General features: G+C 48.3%; 2 protein-coding genes across 4 annotated transcripts; both read left to right on the forward strand.

Moving 5' to 3' along the window:
• Positions 1-118: 118 nt before the first annotated feature.
• On the forward strand, positions 119-2,880 carry LOC147257907 (E3 ubiquitin-protein ligase TRIM39-like). 2 transcript variants are annotated; one of them, XM_086210271.1, is made up of 2 exons: positions 119-438; positions 935-2,880. In XM_086210271.1, the coding sequence occupies exon 2, from the start codon at positions 944-946 to the stop codon at positions 2,603-2,605; it is 1,662 nt and encodes a 553-aa protein (XP_086066397.1). In that variant the 5' UTR covers positions 119-438; positions 935-943; the 3' UTR covers positions 2,606-2,880. The 2 variants fall into 2 exon arrangements, with proteins under 2 accessions (XP_086066397.1, XP_086066396.1); XM_086210270.1 differs by having other exon boundaries at positions 121-467.
• A 622-nt stretch (positions 2,881-3,502) lies between these two features.
• Positions 3,503-11,709, forward strand: gtpbp2b (GTP binding protein 2b). 2 transcript variants are annotated; one of them, XM_086212139.1, is made up of 12 exons: positions 3,503-3,888; positions 4,840-4,866; positions 5,194-5,378; positions 5,578-5,689; positions 5,790-5,987; positions 6,423-6,597; positions 7,905-8,124; positions 8,352-8,487; positions 8,704-8,762; positions 9,062-9,233; positions 9,490-9,654; positions 9,737-11,709. In XM_086212139.1, the coding sequence occupies exons 1-12, from the start codon at positions 3,709-3,711 to the stop codon at positions 9,911-9,913; spliced, it is 1,806 nt and encodes a 601-aa protein (XP_086068265.1). In that variant the 5' UTR covers positions 3,503-3,708; the 3' UTR covers positions 9,914-11,709. The 2 variants fall into 2 exon arrangements, with proteins under 2 accessions (XP_086068265.1, XP_086068266.1); XM_086212140.1 differs by lacking the exon at positions 3,503-3,888 and adding an exon at positions 3,901-4,232.
• The last annotated feature ends 19 nt before the right edge of the window (positions 11,710-11,728 follow it).

Raw genomic sequence — 11,728 nt, forward strand, 5'->3', positions numbered from 1 at the left:
CATTTGGGGTTTGCATGGGGTACCGAAAGGCACATTCGAATTAGAGTTCTGGCTTTAGCAGAATTCACTTAATCTTTATTTTCTAAATTATTTTTCCTGACAAAAAGTACATAAAGTTTTTTTTGTTGATGTAGTATGAGGTGCACATCCCCTTAATTTGTGGTCACATGACTGCTGTTGTTCACATGTGGATACAGAGGCTGGGTCAATTTACTACATTGGTTCAACTTACCCGTTGCCCCCTATTGAACCTGGTCCAAGCGTAAAAACGTCAGACACGCAAAAAAAAACCTGCGCTTAAGAGGCGGGGCAACAACATAAAGAGTTTCTGTGTGGTTTTCCTGAAACGAAAGCTTGGACGTCAGGAAAAGGAAGTCAGTGCAGACTCGAGGAAAGAGAGTTAAACTGTCGGGTTCTCAACGACTGAGTGGAGTGCTGGCAAGTACTGGTTGGATTCCATTTTGTTTGTAAGTAGAGAAATAAATGCGAAGTAAATTTTTAAAGTGAATCATAAACAATATGTGCCAACCATGTGTTTGACAGATATCAGATTCACCATCTTACTGACGAATTGCTCGGATAAAAATGTTGATTTGTTTTTCCTTTACCTGACATGAGCTATTGTCAGCTTAAGTTACTCTCAGGACGGTCCGTAAAATGACATTAGCCACACACACAAAAAGAGACTACGTTAGAATGTAAATTTGATGATCGTGATGTTAATCTCAGCATTTTGTAGCAGTCAAATCATTTAAAAACCAAATTCCCACCAGTGTGGAATTGTTCGAGACTGATGTTCCACGGTGGTTGAAGAGGAGGAGCTTGTCCTCCACTCTTGCAGGGACTCCGAAGGTGATGGTGTAGGTTCAGGATCTGGCACCTCCCAGGCAGATCATCCCAGTTTTAATTCTGACACTGTAACCTGTGTTTCCAGTGTGCAGATATGTTTGCTGCCTGCAGTCCTCCATCTAAAGATCAGTTCCTGTGCTCCATCTGTCTGGATGTCTTCACCGATCCAGTCAGCACGTCATGTGGACACAACTTCTGTAAGAACTGCATCACTTCTTACTGGAGTGATGATGTCTCGTGCCAGTGCCCCATCTGTAAAGATACTTTTCCCACAAGACCTAATTTGAAGACCAACTCTTTCATCTCTGAGGTCGTCGCTCAGTTCAGACAGTTGTGCCAACAGAGAGCCAGCAGCAGCAGCAGCAGCAGCAGCAGCAGCAGCTCAGAGCAACAAGTTGCTGCACCAGAAGTTCAGTGTGACATTTGTACTGGAGCCAAACAGAAGGCCCTGAAGTCCTGCCTGGACTGTCTGGTTTCCTACTGCGAGACTCACCTGGAGCCTCATTTGACGATGTCAGGCCTTAAAAGTCATCAGCTGATCAACCCGGTGGAGAAGCTGGAGGACAGGATGTGTATGAAGCACAATAAACCTCTGAAGCTCTTCTGTGACATCGACCAGACATGCGTCTGCCTGCTCTGTTCAGCTCTGGATCACCAGAACCACAAGTTTGTTCTTCTGGAAGAAGAATGTGAAGTGAAGAAGGCAGAGCTGGAGAAGATTGAGACCAGAGTTCAGCAGATGATCCAGGAGAGACGACTGAAGGTTCAGGAACTCCGACACTTGGCGGACCTCAGAGAGGAAGATGCAGGCAGAGAGGCAGAAGAAGGTCTCAGGGTCTTCACTGCCCTGAAAGATGCTGTTGAGAGAAGCCTGAACGAGTTCCTGGAGACCATCGAAGAGAAGCGGAGAACAGCAAAGAACCAGGCTGAAGACGCCATCAAGGAGCTGCAACAGGAAATCTCTGATCTGAAGGAGAGAAGCTTTAAGCTGGAGCAGCTCTCCCGCTCTGAAGACCCCCTCCGCATCCTCCAGACCTTCCCGGCCCTGAAAGCTGCTCCACCTACCAAGGACTGGACAAAGGTCCGGGTCCCTCCACCATCATATGGGGAAGCTGTGGCAAAAGCTGTGGCTCAGCTGAAGGAGACCCTCCGTGAGGACATGAAGCAGCTGTTTGATGGCGAGCTGAAGAGGGTCCAGCAGCATGAGGTGGACGTGAGCCTTGATCCTGATACAGCTCATCCTAACCTCATCCTGTCCAGTGACGGGAAACAGGTCCATCATAGCGACGTGAGGAAGAAACTTCCAGAAAACCCAGAAAGATTCTCTGTAAGTACTGATGTCTTAGGAAAGCAGGGTTTCTCTTCAGGCAGATTTTACTTTGAGGTTCAGGTTCAAGGAAAGACTGACTGGTATTTAGGAGTCGTCAGGGAATCCATCAACAGGAAGGAAGAACTTGTCCCCTCCCCTGAGCACGGCTACTGGACGATATGTCTGAGGAATGGATGTTTTTATAAAGCACTGGATGACCCTTCGGTCTTTCTCTTTCTGACGTCGGCGCCTCAGAAGGTGGGGGTGTTTGTGGATTATGACGAGGGTCTGGTCTCCTTTTATGATGTCGACGCCGCAGCTCTCATCCACTCCTTCACCGATTGTTTCTTCACTGAGAAGCTCCTCCCATACTTCAGTCCTGAGGTTAATAGCGATGGTGAAAACTCCACCCCCCTGATCATCTGTCCTGTCAAACAAACCGCTTGATTTTATTTGTTTATGTATCAGCAACACAACAACAACAACAACACATACTGTTAACGCTCTTCAAACTCTGTATTCCTCCTCTTTTTGTTGCCGTTTGCCAATCACGTGCATGAGTATTGGTGGTCGTGGTAAGAAGGAGAGGGAGAGAGAGAGAGAGAGAGAGAATTTGCCAAAACTCTGACAATGACAATTTTTAAAACTACCTTCTGGACATTTAACTGTGAAATATAGGAATGAGACTGAAAACCAATAAATAAATCAAAATTGTTCAACAATGGTTCCCTTGTTTCCAAGTTTGCAACTCACACTTATTTTTATTTTTTTTTAATTAAGATTTTACCGTTTTACTGCACGACATAAAATACTGGTACATCAGTAAATTCCACATTCTTGAGGGAAGTTGTTAACAAGCGTCTAAATGGGACTACAGAGGTTTTCAAGGACTGAACGTCATCACGGTGAAGGTGCTTGAAGCGTCGTTGGGGTGACTCATTGGCTACTGTTAACTTTGTCCTGCTATTTATTGTATTTTCACTTAAAAAACATCCACATGGTGTTTATTAATGAGGAGGATCTTGCTGAGAAAAAAAAAAAAAGATCTTAGTCTGAGCTCAAGGAATTGACTCAGGTTGACCTGATTCAATTCCTTGAGACACCTGTGACCTGGACGAATGAGAACACGCACTGACACGTCTTCGTCTAATCCATTTTTGTTCACCCCAGATTTTATTTTCTTAACAAAAAAAAAAACATACAATGCCTCAATCCTGCTGGCTTTTCGTCTGGCCATGCTAATTTCGGATTGACCTGAGCTTTTACTTTGAAAGTCAGATGTTTTTCCTGTGGCACACCTGTTGGTAATGTTATTTTGTCAGCTGTGGCCGGAAGTGTCGTGCGGTTTAACCACAGCGTGCTTGGCAGCGGCGGTGATGCTGAGGAGAGAGCATCCTCCGCCGCAGGTCCGCACTCGGGCAGGCCGAGCCTGTTGGTCGATGTGATGTCCGACAGAAGAGTGTCGTTTGACTAACGAGAGCTCCGACTTCCCTCCCGTTGGCCACCCGGTGGTCTCTGTTCACTCAGCCGCTGAAATCCGAACCCGAGCGATGGTGGATTTATCAGAAAGTGGCGCAGTGTCGCCCGGACACAACAGACACGGACAGGGCAATAACGGGAAGAAAACGTCGAAAAAGTCCAGAACGAAAAGAGGCAAACGAGGCAGAAGAAGACGGAATAAAAAGAACAACAGGAACAATAAAACCCCACCACCGTATTTACCACCGGAGGTAGCTACCTTCATTTAGCCTCGGGATTATCGAGGCGCATCCAGCCCGCTGAGTTAGCTAGCTAACCTTAGCTAGCGGGACTGCAGCCTGCGGTAAACCCTAGCTAGCAGCAAGCTAGGTGTTCCCACGGCTGACGCGTTGAACCAATAAAATATATTTACAGTAACGTGAAATTATGATGATTGTGACGCAGACTGACTCCATGTTTAACACCAACACCTGCGTTTTTTTGGCGCGCGGGGGGGAGGAAAAAAACGCGACACCAGACTACCCTGAAATATTTAGCAATTAAAGCAAACTCGCCTGATGAGTGAGAGCACCACCACTATCAAAGCTGACTAAAGGTGTGTACCTCACTGAAAATTACCCGGTAACAATTCGGCATGGTCCCAACAACAACACACATTTTGATTTTCCTTTTTTTTTTATGTCACATCATTCACCTGCAACGCTTGACCCCTAAAGTTACCTGGGGGTAGTTGTAAGATAGTGAGTGGAAATGCCAGAGCCAGGACACCTTATCAAGGAATTGTATGAATGTTAAATCATCAGACTTTTATCAGAGCAAACGAGAATTTCGTGAGAAGGTGGAGTAGTCGCTCATTTTTCCTGCAGAAGGGTTAAGAGCTTCTAGTAAGACGTCACAGTTCTGCAATCAAATCTATCATCTATCGTCATATTATTTAAAATATCAGTCTGGTGTCTGTCAGTTACATCCAGCATGTAGTAATTTTCATCCAGATATACAGAATATGAATATGAACATTTCAGTGCCGCCAAAGAGACAACAGCAGAAATACAGAGACAGACAAAAGTTGAGAGAAGAGAGATGCAAGAAAAAACTTGGCACAAATTTGGAAATCAAAAAAGAAGAAGAAGAAGAAGAATTATCCTGATGGTTTTGATTTGTTATCAATTGTCTTCATCTTTCCTCTGTCTGTCTGTTTCCAGGCTGAAGAAGGAAACATTGAATATAAGGTAACACATCTTCATTCTCAGGTCGGATTTCAGACTCTTAAAAGCATCTCATTCCAGAGGCGAGTGGGGTGGCGAATGTGTTAGGTAACGGTCGACGTCCTGACTTGAGACTCCACATCACTAATCTGATCTCTTCAGGAAGAAGAATTAACAAAATCTGCTGTCAGCTACATTTGTTGTGTGTTCTGAACATGAATGAACTCTTTGTACACCGATTATAAATGGAAATCTGAGGATTTCAAGTATCAGTCAGCTGAAATATGATATAAGATAATGTCTTGTTATGAAGATGGTAACAGTGAGGTGTTCTCTCTGCTCTGGTCCCAGCTGAAGCTGGTCAACCCCACTCAGTATCGCTTTGAGCATCTCGCCACGCAGCTCAAGTGGCGTCTGCAGGAGGGCCGCGGCGAGGCCGTTTACCAGATTGGAGTGGAAGACAACGGGTTGCTGGTCGGCCTGACGGAGGCTGACATGAAGGCATCGCTCAAGACCTTAAAGAGGATGGCGGAGAAGTAGGTCACCTGCTCGCATATCAGGACTTCATAACACTCAGTTTAGTCTGACAGACAGGAAGCAAAGCCCGATTGTTATTCATAACTCCTCCCCCTTCAGCAAGGATGACGTCACTCCACATTAATTTTTGTAGTTTACTGAAATGATCTCAACAGTGAGAAGTTCTTCGACTAATGGAAGGTGTCATTGTGTCACCAGGGTCGGTGCCGACATCACCCTCCTCCGAGAGAGGGAGGTGGACTATGACTTTGACAGAAACACCCGCAAAATTGCAGAGGTCCTTGTGAGAAAAGTTCCAGATGATCAGCAGGTGAAAGTCTGTTACCTGATCAAAAGCTTGACTTCCTGTTTTCATAATTGGAAACTAACCATGAAAGCGCGTCCTCTCCACGCTGCTCTGGACGGGACAGTTCCTGGACCTACGGGTGGCAGTGCTGGGGAACGTGGATTCAGGGAAGTCGACCCTGCTGGGTGTCCTCACGCAGGGCGAGTTGGACAACGGCCGAGGGCGAGCACGTCTCAACCTCTTCAGACACCTGCACGAGATCCAGACCGGACGCACCTCCAGCATCAGCTTCGAGATCCTGGGCTTCAACAGTAAAGGAGAGGTGAGCAGGGCCAGCCGCTGCTGCTGGCATCGCCGCCGCTGGCATGGCGCCGCCGCCGCTGGCATGGCGCCGCCGCCGCCGCTGGCATGGCGCCGCCGCCGCCGCTGGCATGGCGCCGCCGCCGCTGGCATGGCGCCGCCGCCGCTGGCATGGCTCCGCCGCCGCTGGCAAACGTGTTAGCAAGACACAAATGCTCACATCATCTGTAATTGAAACAAAACCGTTTTTGCTCCTCTGTGAAAGTTAAGGAAACAAGATCCCAACGTCTTTATGGTCAGGATGAAAAAAAAACAAACATTTCTTAGACCCGAGGGAGAACCCTGCAAACAGTTATCATGGCTAAAGTTTTCCTGCGTCGTACCTCCAGGTCAGAGTTTGTTGATTTTACCGACCCAGGTTCAGTCCTCCTTCTCATCTCCCCGCCGTGTTGTGCAGGTGGTGAACTACAGCGAGTCTCGCACCGCCGAGGAGATCTGTGAGAGTTCCTCTAAGATGATCACCTTCATCGACCTGGCCGGACACCACAAGTACCTGAAGACCACCATCTTCGGCCTCACCAGCTACTGCCCCGACTTCGCCATGCTGGTTGTGAGCGCCAACACCGGCATCGGTGAGCTGCTGACTGTCAGAACGATAGTCCCTGCAGGGTTTACACGCGTGTAGCAGTCGGTATTTTAGCGTAGTGCATCCATTTTCTATACCGCCTGTTCGTTAAGGGTCGCAGGGGTGGAGCCTGTCCCAGCTGACTTTGGACGAGAGGCGGGGTTCCCCCTGGACGGGCCACCAGTCCATCGCAGGGACATCAGGAGCAATCAGGGGTTCAGTATCTTGCCCAAGGACACTTGGACAAGGTCACCAGGGGGAGGGAGGATCAAACCAGCGATCCTTCTGTCACTTCCTCTGTGCCACGCCGGCCCATGGGAAGTGCAACAATACGACACATATCATGTTTGCATCACGCTCCTCTTCAACAAGGCGCTGTTGTGTGTTGAGTCCAGCAGCTCCTCTGCACCTTCAGTCACCGGCTCACCACCAGGCTGCTGGTACCTCCTTGGGTTTGTCTGGTCGGCAAACGTGTTGTGGGAAAAAAAACCCTACATTGTTATGTTTCACTAGGCACTGCCATGACAGGGAGTGTTTTTTTTGTTTTGTTTTGTTTTGAAACCTGCTACACCGCGATGTGCAGAATGTTGAGGAGCTGAAACCATCAGTGACCCGGGTCGCAGGTTTGGAACCTCAGTGACAGGGAATTACACCGGTTTTTGTATGACATGGACGTGCAGCCCAGACGGAAGAGCTGATGTGTATCTGCTGTTGTTCGTGGCTGCGGAAGTGAAATGCAAAACGCACTTGAACTGAGTCACCAGCAGAGGTCAGAAGTGAGCCGCAGGAGGGGCTCAGCGCTGTTCAGTCGGCCAGAGCTTGATCAGGGTTTTGGTTCTGAAATTACCTCTGAGGGTTTACATCATCTCTCACACTGTTGAGGGTCAACGCATCGATGACCTTCAATTCCGTGTCAGGAACTGATAAATCTTCTTCCTGTGAGACGCAGAAGAGGTTTTCTTCGTCATCACACATGAATCGCTATTTAGGGACTAATTAATCATCACTCGGGAATGAATTAATCAAAATGCGGGAGCAAATTCACCGTAATCCAGGAATGAATTGATCCAAATAATCCGATAAATGAAAAGAATCAGAACATGAGTGATGTCTGGTGTTCCAGGTGTTCGTCGCTGTAGCTGGAGTCGTTGTGCTTCTGAAACTTTAAAAGTTTAAAATTTCATGTAGGGAACTGCAGTACCACATCGATTCAGTGGCTGATAGAAAAAAGAAAAACGCATCAAATAAGAAGTATTATTCTCTGCAGGTCTGATTTGTTTTTTGTCTCTGATGTAACGTTGTCTTCTTGTCCAGCCGGGACGACGCGTGAGCACCTGGGCCTGGCCATGGCGCTGAAAGTTCCCATCTTCATCGGGGTTAGTAAAGTGGACCTGTGCTCTCGGGGCACCGTGGAGAGAACCGTCCGTCAACTGGAGCGAGTCCTGAAGCAGCCGGGCTGCAACAAGGTGCCCATGGTGGTGTCGACCCCCGACGACGCAGTGACCGCAGCGCAGCAGTTCACACAGTCGGCATGGTGCGTAGATGCTGCTGCTGATATTGCTGATACTGCAGTACTATCTTATTCTGGTACAGTACTACTGTCAGACTGCTGCTACTCCTACACCACCCACTGGTGTCCTCTAAGGGACAAATCATCTTTGGGTTTAGCTGATCCTGTAACAATTAGAAACCCCTGACAGGGTCATATAAGTTTACTGTGTGTGTGTGTGTGTGTGTGTGTGTGTGTGTGTGTGTGTGTAGTGTCACGCCCATTTTCACCCTGTCAAGTGTTTCTGGTGAGAGTCTGGACCTGCTGAAGATCTTCTTGAATATCCTTCCTCCGCTGAGTAACAGCAAAGAGCAGGAGGAGCTGATGCAGCAGCTCACTGAGTTTCAGGTACACACACACACACACACACGCGTTTCCTGGAAACACTCCTACTCTGTTCCTCCACCTGCAAAGCTCCTCAATTTGTTATGAAAATTCACGTGTGTAATGCATTCCTAGCCCCTGAGGCTGACTGTAACCATGGCAACTATGTTCCTCACCCCAACCTTTCAGAGGTTCAATCAGTGTGCGTGTGTGTGTGTGTGTGTGTTTGCACATGTGCAGGTGGATGAGATCTACTCTGTTCCTGAGGTGGGGACTGTGGTGGGAGGAACTCTGTACAGGTGGGACGTTTCGCCGCTCGTAGAACGCTAGACGCCACCTTAACTCAGACCTGAAAAGTCTGATGACGTTGGTCACGTTGTGTGTGACGCGTGGGTCGACGCAAACACGATCGTGGGTTCATTTGTTCCATTTGCACCTCCAAGTGATATTTTTATTTGTCTGTATTTGTATCATCTGCCTCTACATACAACACTTTCTCTGTGTGGGTTCTTACCAGCTACATGTTGTGTGGTTGTGTCAACCTGCTGCGCAGTTACCATGGCGACTGTGTGTGTGTGTGTGTGTGTGTGCGTTTCAGCGGCGTGTGTCGGGAGGGCGAGCGGCTGGTGGTCGGCCCCACGGACGAGGGTCGTTTCCTGCGTCTGAAGGTCGGCAGCATCCAGAGGAACCGCTCGGCCTGCAGGGTTCTGAGAGCTGGACAAGCCGCCACGCTGGCGCTCGGGAACTTTGACCGCTCGCTGCTGCGCAAGGTCAGAGGTCGCAAAGTCAAGGCTGCTTGCTTGGTAGGAGGGAGATGCCTCCTTCCCTGTGAATGTAGCAGCGATGTGAATGTCGATTATTGCTGGTTGACACGGTGGTGGAGGCTTGGGCCCACAAGACGTCGGCTTAAGAATTAAAGATATAAACACCTGTGAATAAAGAAGCTGAGACGGACCGCAGTCGCACTTCAACACTCAGATAACCATAATACCATTAGTGACATCACCATGGTGCTGGTTGTTGCAGGGCATGGTGATGGTCAGCCCCAAGATGAACCCAACAATCTGCTGTCAGTTTGAAGCCGCCATCGTCCTGCTCTTCCACGCCAAGACCTTCCGCCGCGGGTCACAGGTCACCGCTCACGTGGGCAACGTCAGGCAGACGGCCACGGTGGAGTGCCTTCACGGGAAGGTCAGTTGATCAGAGGTTGTGACGCTGCCTCTATTCTACTTTGTCGTCCTGTGGTTAAATGTCATGTGACCTCCTGTCTCAGGATGAGCTGCGCACAGGCGAGAGAGCTGTTGTTCGCTTTCGCTTCATCAAGCACCCCGAGTACCTGCGGCTGGGCGCCAAGCTGCTCTTCAGGGAGGGCGTCACCAAGGGCATCGGCCACGTCACTCGCCTGCTGCCTGCCTCCCAGAACCACGACCAGAACATGCAGGAGCACTGAAGAGGTCCGCCCCGCCTTCATCAGCCATCGCCACCAGATGTTGAGCTCCGTGAGAACTATGACTGGTGGGACGTCATCAGTGGCATTAACCCCCCTGCCACATATTAAATCTCTCTGTCCCGGATCAATAGTTCTGTCCTGGTTTGCCCCCACCGTGATGTTACTGAGTTTGTCCATCATCATCTTCCCCCTGCTCATGTCTGCAGTGAAAGCTGGCCGACCTCGGTGGGCTTGTGCGCTTAATCCTGTGCTGCAGATTGATTGAAGAAGCTGCTTTGGATCCGTAGCTGTCGGGAGACGACAGCGGTATTATGTTTGCAAGGAGGATTTGAGGAACAATTCGCTCGCATGACGCCGGATGAAGGTCTCTCAGAAATGTCCTCACAGGATGAGACTGAATATCACACGCGATTCTGGACCCGGGTTTCAGCTCATCAGCTCTCGATTTTCTACCACGCCAGCATGAGAGGAGTCTCATTTGTGTGCACGACGGAGTCGTTTTTTTGCCCCAAAATCAGTAAAAACATGGAATTGTTGATTCAGGAGAACAACCAGCCTTCAGCCTCCGCCAACAGCAGCTGACTGCTGATGAAGTGGATCCCAGTTATGTTGTTTTCAGACATAACTAACATGCTTAAGGACCTAAATGTAGCACAGAGGAAGCATTAAATTATGTTTAAAAAAATCAGAACATTACGAAGACCATAATGCTGATTTTGGTGTAAAGTGCATGTGAGAGCTTTAAAGGAACACACCAACTTTTAGCTGAAGTCTCTTATCGTCTCTGTCGAGACCTACGCTAGTTAGCTTAGCACAATGAATGGTGGTGGGTGGGAAGTGTTAGCATCAACGTAGATCAGGTTCGGGAAGTTGTTTGTCCAGCAGCGGTCCTCCTCATGCCCTCTTAAAAAGTCGGCCATGATCAACAGCAGCAGTCATTCGCCTCGTCGTCAACAAACGTTTGGTTCTGTTGGTCAAAGATACAATGGAGCTTTTGAGGCACTGCCTCACATCACTGCGCCCAGTCAGGAAAGTAGTTCCAGCTGTGTGTGTCTAATATCATAATATCTCACCATTCTAAAAAAAAAAAAAAAAAATGTCAGGAATGTTAAACAAAACCCTCGTTATAATAATGTAAGCTCAGACCGTTTTGGGAAAAGTGTGTCAGATGAATTTGTGATGCTAGCACTCATTTTGCTAAGCTAACTAGCGTGGGTCTCAGCTTTGGATAGAGAAACTTTCCCCAACAGTGGGTGTGTTCCTTCAATTCAGCCTCTCAGACTCGCGACTTCCTAGGATTTGCTAGATTTTATACAATATAAGCTCATCTTTATTTGCACTTTACTCTGAATTGGACATCACGTATTGGATTGTTTTGTTTTTGCACTCATCAGTCTGGGCATGAATGTAGAAGAAGAGGAAGCTGAGTTCATTTGGTGAAGACGGTCCTCTGAAGCTCGGTAGGCGGGACGTATCAGACGGATTGTTGCAGCTAACGTCATCTGCATGCTCACTGACCGCTACCATAAACTAACGCACCTGTTCAGTGACGTGTTGAGACATTTTCCGAGGTTCCTAAGCATTGAATGTACTTTCCACTCATCCATTCCGATGGAGTTACTGTTGAATTTGCACTGTGTTCTGAATTTGCATGTGATGACGTCAGAGAGGAGCTATGACGGCGGAATCAGCAGGATGGACGCCGGGCGCGTGCGTCCCAACTAACGCCGGACGTGTTAACAGAGTGGATCTAGTTTTTTTTCCTGATGTCCCTCGAGTTAATAAAGAAACTGTAACAGTGACGTCAGTGTCGGA

This window comes from Aulostomus chinensis, chromosome 8 (genome assembly GCF_037954235.1).
Source record: "Aulostomus chinensis isolate RoL2024-O1b breed Wild chromosome 8, RoL_Achi_v1.0, whole genome shotgun sequence".
Lineage (NCBI taxonomy): Eukaryota > Metazoa > Chordata > Actinopteri > Syngnathiformes > Aulostomidae > Aulostomus > Aulostomus chinensis.

What these genes read in the sequence shown, in the direction of transcription:
- gtpbp2b (XM_086212139.1), top strand. Translation starts at nt 3,709, where the DNA reads ATGGTGGATTTATCAGAAAGTGGCGCAGTGTCGCCCGGACACAACAGA. An exon ending in TTAAAGAGGATGGCGGAGAA is followed by an intron (nt 5,379 to 5,577) that starts GTAGGTCACCTG and finishes TTGTGTCACCAG; the next exon opens with GGTCGGTGCCGACATCACCC. An exon ending in GCTTCAACAGTAAAGGAGAG is followed by an intron (nt 5,988 to 6,422) that starts GTGAGCAGGGCC and finishes CGTGTTGTGCAG; the next exon opens with GTGGTGAACTACAGCGAGTC.
- LOC147257907 (XM_086210271.1), top strand. Translation starts at nt 944, where the DNA reads ATGTTTGCTGCCTGCAGTCCTCCATCTAAAGATCAGTTCCTGTGCTCC.